Source organism: Nilaparvata lugens, chromosome 4 (assembly GCF_014356525.2).
Source record: "Nilaparvata lugens isolate BPH chromosome 4, ASM1435652v1, whole genome shotgun sequence".
In the NCBI taxonomy this organism is placed as follows: Eukaryota; Metazoa; Arthropoda; class Insecta; order Hemiptera; family Delphacidae; genus Nilaparvata; species Nilaparvata lugens.
The window spans coordinates 65,775,691-65,789,275 of record NC_052507.1 but is presented as its reverse complement, the minus strand read 5'-3'; the positions used below and the strand labels follow the sequence as shown (position 1 = coordinate 65,789,275).

The window sequence follows — 13,585 nt, the reverse complement described above, 5'->3', positions numbered from 1 at the left end:
GTCAGCGGATGCAATGAAAATACATTTTGCAATACAATGTATACATTTGCTAAGGGTGCAAACATAGCGAAGCGAGTGTTGAATGCATTGTATGAAATAAAACGGTGGCGAATAGTGAACACTCAGTGAAGAAATTTGGTACATTCAAATACATGCATCTCATTCAACACTTTCAAAGCGAACGCACATAGCAACAGACAGACGGAAAAATGCAAACGTCTGCATGCAGACACGAGCAGATATACTGTATACAGCACGACAGACAAACAGACGTCTGTGTGCAACACCTTGGGTGGATGTTTCCTCCAAATGTCTGCATACGTGTTGTGTGGGTATGTCTTTATCTAATCCTGAATTGTTTCGAAGCCTGTAAGGTTAGCATTCTCTCCTGATAACACGATTCTAATAAAATCAATTCTATCCATTCCATTTATGATCTAATGATAATTTAATTAATTTATATTTATTTTCAGGCTTCAACCCAGGTATCGTTTCGACGCCTGTGAAGTCAGCATTCTCCTCGCCTCCCGACAACACGACAGTGTACTACTCAGCCAAGCACAACGGCCTCTATCTGCATCTCAGCCGGATACTGAGGCCTCTCTGGGACACCAGGATAGTGCAGCGTGTCACTATGAAGGACAATAACAATTATGTAAGTTGAAACATGTTTTAATTACTTTTTTGGAGAGGTGTCTAGAATTGTCTTTGCAATTTGGCAACATATCTGCTTCTGTGTTTACTTAATCTGTTGTGAGATTCGTGTTATTTCAGTATATAATATAAGAATCAAGCAGCCTATTCTCTTAATCCACCGCCTTCTATAGATTTCTGATGTACATACTTGGAATTCTTCCATAGAATTCTGATTACACACTTCGTAGTGGAAACCTTATCATTGATCACAAGAGGTCGAAATTTCCGAATAAAAATCCGACTGTGTTTAGTTAGAAACTTTTCAATAAGTTACCAAAAATTTGTTCAACTCATGAAATTTAAAAAATGACTATGACTAATATGTTTATATGTTTATGACATATGTTTTTCCAGTGCTATGTGCATACAAATCCTTGTGTTAAAGAACTTCCTTGAGTGATAATTTTTGCTTCTTGTATGTTATGTGAAATTTGTTGTGTTATTTTGCTGTTGTGTTTGAGTATATGGAGTATATCAGTATTACAACATACTGACGTGTCATATACTGCAGGAGCGCTACTTCCTTGTTGCAGTTCCATATGAAGAATAAGAAAAGAAAGATTGAAAGCGTACAACCTTAGCATTGTGTAAACAATTTTTTTAATGAAGAAACGTTATAATTCCTTCAATTTATTTATATTATCATAATTTTATTTTTCATTTGATAGAATGCAATATTGTAATAATTGATGTGTAGCATTGTGTAAGCTTCTTTTACCATAGTTTTGTGTCTGATTAGCTGTTGACTTGGCCAATAATTGTAAAGTGTTTATTTGGCTCAATAAATGAAATGTGAGTTTGAAATTTCTTGTTACAGTTGGAATCCAGTGTTCTTGGTGAAGAAATTGCAGTGGTCACTAGCCATCTATTAGCTTTGAGATCATTTCTAGAAAGAAACACGCAGTTTGCCTCTTCGTGTGCGAATATGTGAGTGAAATGAAGAGCATGGTAACTTGCACTTGATTTTTTGCTGAATGATACATTCCCTATGATTTACTCACATATCCTTTGATTTGTGCTTTGATAATGAAACTTATACAGAGTGATTCATAATTATGGCAAAATATACAAGGTGCGGCAGAAAGGATGAACGGTTTTCAAAAAAGTAATATGTCGTTACCTATGCACAAAAAAAACATTTATTTACTGAACAATATTCACATTATTTTACAATTTTAGAAAATTAATGTTTGAAAACAATATCTGACAGGTGACGGCCGTTTTCAGCAATGCACTTTACAAGCCGCTCTCGGAAGTTGGATTGTACTCTTTCTAACATTGCCCTGCCAATTTGTTCGACTTCCACGCGAATTGCTCCCTTTAGTTCTTGAAGTGTACGTGGTTTATGCTGGTAAACACGTGACTTTAGGAAACCCCACAAGAAGTAGTCGCACATGGACAGGTCTGGAGACCGAGGAGGCCAATCAATGTCACCAAACCGAGAAATGATGCGACCACGAAAAACAGCCCGAATTGCTTCCATTGAATTTCTTGCTGTGTGAGCTGTCGCCCCGTCCTGCTGAAACCATACTTGCCGGATAGGAATACGTTTCCTTCTTAATTCAGAAAGGAAGAATCCAGTGAACATCTGTCTATAACGTTCTGAGGTTACAGTTACAGTGGTCCCGTTGTCGTCTTCAAAAAAGTATGGACCAATAACAAATATACTGCTCACAGCACACCAAACTGTCACCTTGGGACTATGTAATGGTCTCTCATGCATTAATTTTGGATTTTCATCTGACCAATAACGATAGTTCTGCTGATTAACGGTACCATTCAAATGAAAATTTGCTTCATCTGTCGTAAACAAAATGATGTTTTCATTTTGGTCAAATGTGGCCTCCATTTCTCGAGCAAAATTCAGCCGCTTTACATAATCGCCAGGATTCAATTGTTGAACCATGGCCATTTTGTAGGGATGAAATCCTAGATCTTTATGTAAAATACGCCTTACTGACCGATCACTGATGTTCAGTTCAGAAGAATGTCTGAAAAATTGAATAAAACTAGTCTGGAAGCTGTAGTATGAGTAGTTTTTGAGAAAAAGTTGAAATATGCAAAAAATTTAAGTAGAAAAACACAGACTTCTACGTTTGATGCCCAATAACTTTCTTTAATGACCAGTAAACAAATATTTTTTCGCAATAAAAATTGTAGAAAATTTAATTCTGAAAAGAATTATGTAAGCTGTGTAAACTAAATTCAAATAAAAGTTGAATAAAATGTATTCTTATGTAGTACATTACACCATAAAAAGTTGCTGTTTTATGAGGAGAGAACTAATAACTCATAGGTTGTAGCTGATTGCAAATAAAACATGGATTTTAATAACAGCTGTTTTAAAACAGCTGATTTATTATGTTTTAAATAAGAAAATATTCAAATGAAATTATCAGCTGAAAATTATTTTCAGAAATACTTTAGCTCACTGTTGAACAAAAAAAAAACAAACTGTAAGTTAGGCCTACTGTAACCGCGCTGTGTTTTTTGTTTAATCTATCAACTAGTTATTTGTAACCATTCCACTTTGCTTTCGTGTTGAGTGTTAACTTTTTAAAAAATGGCAGGTAATCTTAGACATTATTCATACTCCGAATTAGCTGACATGCATTTAATGTATGGAGTGGGACACTACTGTAATAGTACTGAAGCAAGACGTTTGTATCAAGAGAACTTTCCTAACCGAGTATGTCCAAGTTCAAGGTTTTTTGCCACTATTCATCAACGTCTGTCTGAAACAGATTCTTTGATATCCAAAGAGCACATTTATGCAGGCAGACCCCGATCTACTATGACTGTTGAGTTAGAAGAACAAGTTCTTAATGAAATTTATGAACATCCAGAGAAGAGCACAAGAGAATTGTCAGTGCAGTTTAATGTCAATCAATCTATTATTTGGAGGATACTAAAATAGCAGAAATTACATCCATACCACCTCCAGAAAGTTCATACTCTATTGCCACGAGACTGTATTCCCCGTGCTAGTATTTGCCAATGGTTTTTAGTGAAAATTGTTTACCCAAACTTTTTAACCGTTTTATTCACCGACGAGGCACACTTTACAAGAACTGCTATCGTTAACGTCCACAACCAACATATTTGGGCAGCTGAGAATCCTCATGCCATCAATCCTAATCTTTCACAACATCAGTTTTCAGTAAACATTTGGGCAGGAATCATAGGAGATCATCTACTTCTGTTTGAGCTTCCTCCCAGGCTTAATGGCATAATCTAACTAGTCTTTTGGTATAAGTTTAATGTCATTTAGATATGCTACTTTCATATAAGAAAAACTTTTCATAAAAACCCGAATATTTTATTTGCAATCAGCTACGACCTATGAGTTATTAGTTCTCTCCTCATAAAACAGCAACTTTTTATGGTGTAATGTACTACATAAGAATACATTTTATTCAACTTTTATTTGAATTTAGTTTACACAGCTTACATAATTCTTTTCAGAATTAAATTCTCTACAATTTTTATTGCGAAAAAATATTTGTTTACTGGTCATTAAAGAAAGTTATTGGGCATCAAACGTAGAAGTCTGTGTTTTTCTACTTAAATTTTTTGCATATTTCAACTTTTTTCTCAAAAACTACTCACACTACAGCTTCCAGACTAGTTTTATTCAATTTTTCAGATATTTTTCCATATGAATCCAGCATAAGTTTTTCAAAAACTAGTCCCCAAACAATTCAGCATCGGTGTATTTCACCAGAGGAACTGAATTCCGGGCGAAATATTTCACCCTGTATAGCTCGCTAATGAAGCGTTTATGGATATAAGTTTATATGAACTTTTTTCTTATTTTTACCTCTACTATCACGTATTAAAATATTTTACCATAATTATGAATCACCCTGTATATTTAATCAGAATCATCTCAATCATAATCAAATTATTATCAATCTATAAATCTTATAAATTTATTTGATAACAATATTGTGAAATTGTGTAATGACTTATTTGAAAAAAAAATCAAATTTAGTCGCTCATAACTCGGAAACTAATGATAATAAATAAATCTTCAATTGTAAAGTAATTGTTCGTTGTTTTGTTCAAATGACAACTACTGTTTGAATTTTGTTTTGACAAGTTGAATAAGTTGAATTGAAGCACTTTTCGAAGAAAGAAAGTAATTAAATTCATTTATTTCGCATACAAATTATATACAAATTAATAAATAAATATTCTCAATAACAATATGGCACTGACCTATCAACTGACTGTCAACTTGATATTGAAATCGTGTTTGCAGGAACGCGAGCGCATTTGACTCGATGACGTGGGGCCAACGCAGCCGCCTGCAAGAGGCGCAACTGATGGAGAAGAGCAGTCTGGACGCACTGCGCATGCTCGTGGACCACGCAGCCCAGGTGCTTGGTCTGTGGCGAGTCATGTGCGACCACCAGTTCCACGTGATCGCCGACGCACTGCCTCGCGAGCAGCAGGAACACATGACAGTAGCCACGTTCCGGGACCTCATCCTCGCCGGACAGGAGCTGTGCGACAGTCTCATCGACAAGCTTATCAACACCTACCTTAGCGACAACACATCGGTTGACACCATCAGTCGAAAGCTGCGGGAGATCTGTCCGAAGCTGTATCGAAACGAAGATGCAGCCTGCACTAAGGTGAACGAGATGTTGTTATCGGCTCAGAGCCAGCAGAATCGGGATGAGCGTCAGAAGCTGTTGAAAGCCGCGTTGAAGCTTTGCAAGGAAGTGGCGCCGAGGATCCACTTGAAAGCGGTGTGTCGCCGGTTTGTGGCCTGTCGCTTCTACGAGGGAATTCTTGAGTTGTGTTTGGAGTGTGCCAGCAAAGCTGACCCCAAAAACATAGCGCTACACTTCTACCAAGCTGGACAACCGTCTGACGATCAGGTTGGCTACCAGGCGTTCGCACAACGAATGGAGATCTACAAAGAGGTCACGTCAATACTGGATCGTCTCCACCATCAGAGTCAAGCCGGTCCACACTCCCCCAGCGTACCTCCCACACCCGGAAGTCCCCCACCGGTGTCCGACTTCCTTCCGGACTGCGAAGCACACCAGAGTGCAGCACTGCTACAGAACGCGGCTCTGTGTTCGCAGGACGAACTCCTCCACGTAGCTATCTACGACTGGATGGTGCAGCAGCGGCTGTTTGGCGACCTGATAGAGTCAGGTCGGCCCTCGTTGGAGTCCTACCTGAAGCGGTGTGCCACAGATCGGTCGGACGACACAGACGTATGCAATCTGCTGTGGAAGTTCCATGAACGGAACGGCAACCACGCGGCGGCTGCGCAGATCTTGTATTCCCTCGCCAAACAGCCTGGCAGTCCTGCCGTGTCACTCAGCGAGCGCATGACCTACCTCGCCAAGGCCGTCATCTGTATGCGAAGTGATGACGTTGGATGCGCCCCTCATCTGGGTGTTTTCCTGCATGAACTTGAGGATCTTGTACAGGTAAGCCTTTCACGTTTCATACGTTACACATTATCAAATCAAAATTAACAAAACCATAATATATACATAATTATTATAATAAACATACAAAAGAAGTTGCTAATAATAAACTAAGTCCTAATTATGATACCCCACTATAATATGTGTTGGGGTGATCTTAATATTCAACGATCAATGTTCAATGATCTATTTTCCACAAAAAAAAAACATAAAAGAAGAACACTTTACACTAACGATAGGACAAGTGTGTCGAAATTTTGTGAACACACATGTTTAACAGACAAGTTGTGTTATCGACAAAAGGCTTCAAACAAAATTTTTGAGTTTAGGTTTTTATATTTTTTTTCGCTGCTCCATTCCAGGTTAAATCATTTTTGTATTATTATTTGTAATTTTACTTTGGTTTATTTATTGTTATTGTTATCAGCTAACGGACCTAGCATTTGCTTGAGTATTCAACAGAAACTTCTCAGTTTAGAAGTAACTGAAACTTCTATTCCGTTCTATGCTATTCTATCCTATTCTGTTTGACTCATCAATATTGTGATTGTATGTTTTTTTAGGTTGCGAGAATCCAGAAGCGAGTGCTTGACGCAGTGTCGAGCCTGGCGGCGGGCGGAGGCCACCACGAGGCGGCGGCGACTGAGGCGGTCACTCGGCTCAACTCGGCCCTGCTCACCGTCACCGAGCTCTACGAGGAGTTTGCCGAGCCCTTCCAGCTGTGGGACTGCAAGCTGGCCATTGTCGACTGCTCGGGTCACGACGACCCCGATCTCATCAACGACATCTGGACGCGCATCATACAGGCCGAGCTCGACAAGTGCGCATCCGCCAGCGGCGATGATAAGATGACTGTCGTTCTCAGCAAGGTACTCATTCACTACATTCTTTAGAATCTTCATCGTTCTTGAGTAATGTTTACATTAGTCAAGTTCATTTGAATTCAAGTTTTTGTGTTAACATTTGAGTTTAATGGGCGATTTTGAAAACTTGAAGTCAAGTTCACTTGAATTCAGTTTTCATAACCTCAAAAGTATTCATTCATACAATAAGTACATCATCAAAATGATAAAGAGAGAAAAAATTGACTAACCTTGTGCTATTCAAAATTTAGTTGAGGTTACACATAGTCCGGAATAGGTCAAGTCTAGAAGTTTCAAGTCTAGTAGTTAAGGATTTTCAATCCTCAATTATTTTCACAAAGTAGGTTTTCAAATTTAGACGCTTCAAAACCAAAAATAGAAGAAAGTATACATCTTATAAATTGAAAAATCTAATTAACATCAGTTTCCTTCTTACTTTTAATACTTTTTTCTTGAATCGTACCTTTCTTTACATTAGTTTTTATACTTCTACATTGACTGACAACTATTTTTATCTCATAATCTCATTTGTAGATTGTAATTTACCTTCAAGATTCAAGTTGAATCCAAAAGTCGAACATGTTCAACATCTACAAAACTTGAAGAAGGGTCTACATTAGTATAGTACATTCAAGTTTTTTCACTTGTAAACTTAGCTTCAATTTTGCAAAATACATGCATTTTATACAAACGTCAAGAATACTCTTGAATTTAAGGAAACTTGACTAATGTAAACACGCCCCTTTGTATCCTAAATATTATTTCGGGTTAAAGAAAGGAGACGGGGCCGCGCTACCTGTAAACTGGGCTATTGTTCCAAAAAGGTTCATCCTCCAACTCTCAACTATCACACTCTATTATCCTCTGATTCTGCTTCATCACCCTCATTAGTAGCCGGAGTGGCCCCGTCTGCTTTCTTGAAGGCAGTTTTAGCTGGTAGGAACTCATCTATTACTTTCCACCTTACCTGTTACTTGTATTCTCACTTTATTATTGAATCTAGATCAGTGTTCAAGTACTTGTTATTCAGTTATTCCTAATGGTTCATTTTTATGAAACTCAACTTGCTCACAAGCTGTATACAGATTAACTTGAGTTACATACAATTCGTGGTTACACACCACGTGCGCTATTCATCAGCTGATGATATGTCTATGTAATGTATCTAGTATCATCATGTACACTGAATATAATAGGACGTAAGAATAAGTATAAAAGGACGTAATCTTTATTAAAAAATAAAAAATAATACGTTCTTAGACTGACTAAATTTGTACTTATAATCGATAGTAATGTGTGTGTTTATCCAATCACTGTAGGCTACCACTGGTTTACAGCTGAAAATGCCTTTAAGTAATCAGATTGGGCCACCAATTTATTCCTCGGAGTGGAATCCTTAACAATAGTCCACGAAAATGTCGAAACTCATTAACAGTAGGCGACCACTGAAAGGTCACTAGAACTTCTACCTGTTCATCCATTGCTTTCGGCGGCCCCATCTCCTTTCTTTTACCCATTATTGCAAGTAAATTTGAAAGCGTACATTATTATGACATCTGTTGACAAGAATACTTGAGTTGAAGGTAATTCGACTAATGTAAACGCCCCTCAAGTACTGAGATTTTGTAACCTAAAAATAATTGCTAGTAAATTTGAAAACATTAATTACTATGACATCTGTTGACAAGAATACTTGAATTCAAGGAAACTTGACTAATGTAAATGACACTTAAGTACTGAGATTTTGTAACCTAAATATTAAAATTAAAAAAAAAAATAATAATAATAAAGGGAAAACCAAAATATTATTGCAAGTAAAATTGAAAACTCTCATCATTATGTCTTCTATTCGTGTTTTCGCAGACTGATGCGGAGCACTAGTTTACGATACTTACTCCCAGGGCCATCTATATCCAAGTTTATATTTGGCCAGTCCAACAAACTGTCTCCACGTAGTTGGCTCCTAAGCATCGATTTCTGTCGCTCCAAGCCTTTCCATGTCAGTCTTAACCTGCTGCCACCATCTCTGTTTGGGTCTCTCAGTTTACGATGAAGATGTTATTGATTTCAGGTGAAATCGCTGGGCCAACAGTACCAGCTTTCTTCGCGCACTCTGCCGCTGGAGCACGTGGTCTGGCACCTGGAGTTGGCCGCGTGTCGGCTGCACGCGTCTCGCGCACTCGTGCACCAGGCCATGCTCGTCATAAATGTGCCGTTTGCGCGCCTACTGCACGTCTACGAGCGCCTGGTCGCACTCAACGACCGCTGCTGGCTTAACGAGGGCGGCGAGCTTTATCTTATTGAGGTCAGTGACGAACCAACACGCAATACTACTCATTTCTTCATAAAGTTATTTATTCTTATACTGTTTTTGGTGAGATATAGTGATGTCATAATGAAACACTAGAATAATTATTATAAAGTTAAATGCTGTAAACCAACCCGAAGACTTATCCTACTGCAAATAGATGGAATTTCGATGAGAGCTAGTATCAAAAAATTATTTGCCAGTTCGGGAATCGAACCTGGTACCTCCTAATCGCTAGTCAGGTATGCTCACCCTTACACCAAACTGACAATCAAAATAATTTTTGGATAGTAGCTCTCATCGAATTTACCGAAGTCTTCGGGGTGGTTTAGAGCATTTAAACAACGTTGTTGTTCACAGTTTCCTACAAAATACGTTGCCAATTTTTCTAGAAAACAAGTTGTTGTTCTCAAAAGATTCAGAGAAACAAACGTTATAAATGTTGAGAGAGCGTAGTCGTTGTGAACTTATAGAGGGGGAACCGGAGAACATTCTGTTGGCAACTTTCTCAGTATTTCTCACACTTGATGCCGGTTAAATTTTAATCCTGATTAATTCCACGAGAACCAATTAGAGAAGCCGTCTTTTTAAAATGGTTTTCTATGATTGGTTCACGTGAAATTAATCAGGATTAAAATTTAACCGGCATTTGTACAACCGGGCCTGACAGTGGGAAACAAACGTTTTGCCTGAAAACAAGGATTTCCACAAATTGACAACAAAATCTTGTAGTTCATTATAAAAAATTGGCAACAATTTGTTGAAAAACACGACTCTGGTGTAAACGCAGTATTAGTAAACTAAAAATTGGATTTCTTGCTACGATGCTAGTTTTATCGTAGTGTGATGAAAACTAAGCATATATTTATTGCTGTTCCCAATTGACGTGTGTGATCTATAGCTGAGCAAAATAAAAAATAGTTTGTATTGATCAATATTTTTCTTGTTGTTTCTAGGTTGTAGCATCGCTTGCCAGGACATTCACATCAGATCCAAGGTGCGCAGGACACGGAGGAGAGCGGAAAAAGATTGCTGTCAGGATGCAGGATCTTCTGACCAACTGCCTCAGCACACTTTATAGCAAACCCAATACTCAGGAGCTCATCAACCAGCTCAAAGCTGTTCAGACTGATCTTAATCGCATTTGATAATCAAAACAACGAATCTAGCCTAATCATCGATGTATCAGTGAACTTTTCATGGTGATTTTGTATGCAAAGGTGTAGTTTAATAGTGGTAGTTAATCAATGGTAGTTTAATCGAAGTCACCTTTTTAAACTAATTTGACAGATTCCCTCATTCTGATTTGTTACTACCTTGTTATCTTCACGTGTCCATCATCATGATTCATGTGATAAGAGTTTTCACAATTGACGCATTGTTTAAGGCATAACCGTTTTCTCCGGGTGTTAATTAGCTTCTAAAAATATTATTACCATCAATTTTCACAAAAAAAGGCTAGTCGCATATTGTGACACGACCTTTCACGAGTCTGCTAGATGAGTTAATATCATAATATACGATCATATCAAAATGTTCACATTGAGACGAAGCTAGCAAATGTGAATTTATATGATCATATTATATTAACTTATCTAGCAGACTCGGGACATGTCGTGTCGCGTCACATCTCAATATGCGACTAGCCTGATATGTGTTCGAGTCTTGGAGTGATGAGACCAACGTAATTTATATCTTGTGATGGAATATATCACTCTAAGATGCTTCACATATTTTTTAAATAACAAGGTAGACATGATATGGCAATGGATCTAGACTGTTATAGAATAACACACACATATCCAAAGGTCTTAGTATATTATGAAGTATAATAATTATTGTAAAACCTTCCATTGCAAAAAATCCCATTTCTGAAAGGTGGATGCTTTTAGTAAAACCTTCAAGTGATTGCAAGCAATAAACACTACTTTTAAAATTATTCTTAATCCATTTATTGGTTTTATATTGGTTGTTATTTAGTGTTCACAAAATGTAATTGAGATGTCTAAGTCTGTGTTGATATTTACTTTATGGGAGCCATGGAATTTCACCAAATTGTTATTATTGATCTATGCTTACTTTTAATTAGGCATTTCTGTTCTCTTCATAACAATCATTTAATCAAATTATTAGGATTGAAATTGGAGAAAATACAATTAAAGATTACAAATTGAATAAAAATTCAAAATAAAAAGGAAAGTGACATAGTTTCTAAGTGCAGTATGTTTTCATTTTATGTTAGTTCCATATTTCTGGTCTGAGGAAAATAGTTTTGTTATTTGTTGTGTGAATTGGAAATCTGAATGAATCCGAGTGTATTATTGAGTGTAGTGAATGTTTTAATAAGCTATAAGAATATGATATTATAATATTTTAGATGAATTGTGAAATTTAATAAATAATTTTTTATTTCCGCAATAATTCTTTTCGAATCGTTATTAATTTACAACGCTAAAAACCTTGAGTCTAAACTAACAACTCGCAACGTACGTTGAAGAATGTAGCAGATTTGGTTCAACCATCATTACTGTAAGAATAGGAATCTATTCAGTAAAATGTTTAGATGAAATTGATTTTCACTTACAACTGATTAGGCGATAAGCCTAACGTATTCATAATAAAAAGTGAAAAACTTTCTATGTATAGAGTGAAATTGGAATTTTCTGTGATCGGCGTTGACAGATTGTCAAGTTACAGACTCAGTCTCCTGACAAGGGTAAATTACATAGGTAGTGTTTTAGGTTTTCTTACAAGCAAAAGGCAATATACCAAAGAATGGGTCAAGCTTCTGTCTTTGGTTACCAGCTGTTGTGCTGGTTGGCAGCAACTCACCATGCCTGTCTGTCATCCGCCATCTAAATAAAGTTCCATCACCCAATAAAGTTGAGGATTTTAGACCAATCAGTATTTTACCTGCATTGTCCAAAGTGCTAGAAAGACTCATTCATGCTCAAGTTGTAAAATTTCTAGACAACAATAGTAAGCTTCATAACTTTCAATCAGGCTTTAGAAAATTCCATTCAACTGAGACAGCTCTGCTTCGTGTCACTGATGATATAAGATTAGCTATGGACCAAAGAAAATGCACCATCCTCACCCTATTTGATTTTTCTAAAGCATTCGATACTGTTGATCATACAGTCCTTCTGAATAAGTTGGCTATTCTTGGTTTCAGTCACAACTCGTTAGTTTGGTTTAAATCCTATCTATTAGGTAGGAAACAATGTGTATCTGTCGGTGACAAAAAGTCAACTTGGAAAAACGTTATGCATGGAGTACCACAAGGTTCAATTTTAGGCCCTCTCCTCTTCACTTTGTATGCTAATGACCTTTCTTCCATTATCAAATTCTCCAGTTTCCATACTTATGCAGACGACCTTCAAATCTATTTAAGCTGTCCCATAACAAAAATTAATGAAACAGTTGGAATAATGAATCAGGATATCAATTCGGTAGTGGAATGGACAAAGAAAAATGGCCTTAAGCTTAATCCCATCAAAACACAACCCATTATAATTGGATATTCTCGTCTTATAAACAATATTGACCTTGAATCGATTCACAAAATTAGTGTAGACGGTAATGACATTCCTTACTGTAGCTCAGTTAAAAATTTAGGCATTATTATGAATAATACTCTTGACTGGTCAGAACAAGTGAACAAAACTTGTAAAAAGGTATTCTCAGCCATGCATGCATTGAAGAAAATGCACGATATCCTCCCTAGAAACATTAAATTATTATTGGTTCAATCTCTCATCTTCCCACATTTAATGTATTGTAATTCTGTTCTTAATGATATGCAAGTCACTCTGAATGATAAACTACAGCGTTGCCAAAATTATTGTCTACGTTTCGTCTACTCTCTCCAACGCCATGATCATATCACCCCAGCCCACATTGCTAGTTCAACATTGAAGCTTCCCGATCAGAGGCTTTTTCGAATAATCAAGCTTGTTAGAGATATCTTGAAATACGGTAATCCGAACTATTTTAAAGATGATTTCAAATTTGTCTCTGAAGGTAGGAGGACAGATGCTTCACATACTAGAACCGGAGAAAGTACTTTAAGGATACCCAATCATCGAACTACTATTTTCACAAAATCCTTCTTAGTCAGTGCCTGTCGTGCATGGAATACACTTCCTGTTTCTATCAGGTCTATCGAGAGCCGAGCGAGCTTCAACCTCACTTTAAAAAAACATATTTTGGAACAAATGACTGAAACTGTCCGGCCCTAGAACGATCACATGACAACCATCCCT

The 13,585-nt window shown here is 37.1% G+C and overlaps 1 protein-coding gene across 1 annotated transcript in view; it reads left to right on the top strand.

The window, feature by feature from the left end:
- Nucleotides 1-11,741, top strand: part of LOC111059844 (nuclear pore complex protein Nup155) — a 31,489-nt gene extending 19,748 nt beyond the window's left edge. Inside the window, exons 12-17 of the mRNA XM_039426230.1 lie at nt 474-655; nt 1,514-1,623; nt 4,961-6,149; nt 6,713-7,018; nt 9,084-9,317; nt 10,277-11,741. Of these exons, the coding sequence (XP_039282164.1) occupies nt 474-655; nt 1,514-1,623; nt 4,961-6,149; nt 6,713-7,018; nt 9,084-9,317; nt 10,277-10,468 (2,213 nt within the window). The 3' untranslated portion in view covers nt 10,469-11,741. The remainder of the gene's footprint in view (nt 1-473; nt 656-1,513; nt 1,624-4,960; nt 6,150-6,712; nt 7,019-9,083; nt 9,318-10,276) is intronic.
- The last annotated feature ends 1,844 nt before the right edge of the window (nt 11,742-13,585 follow it).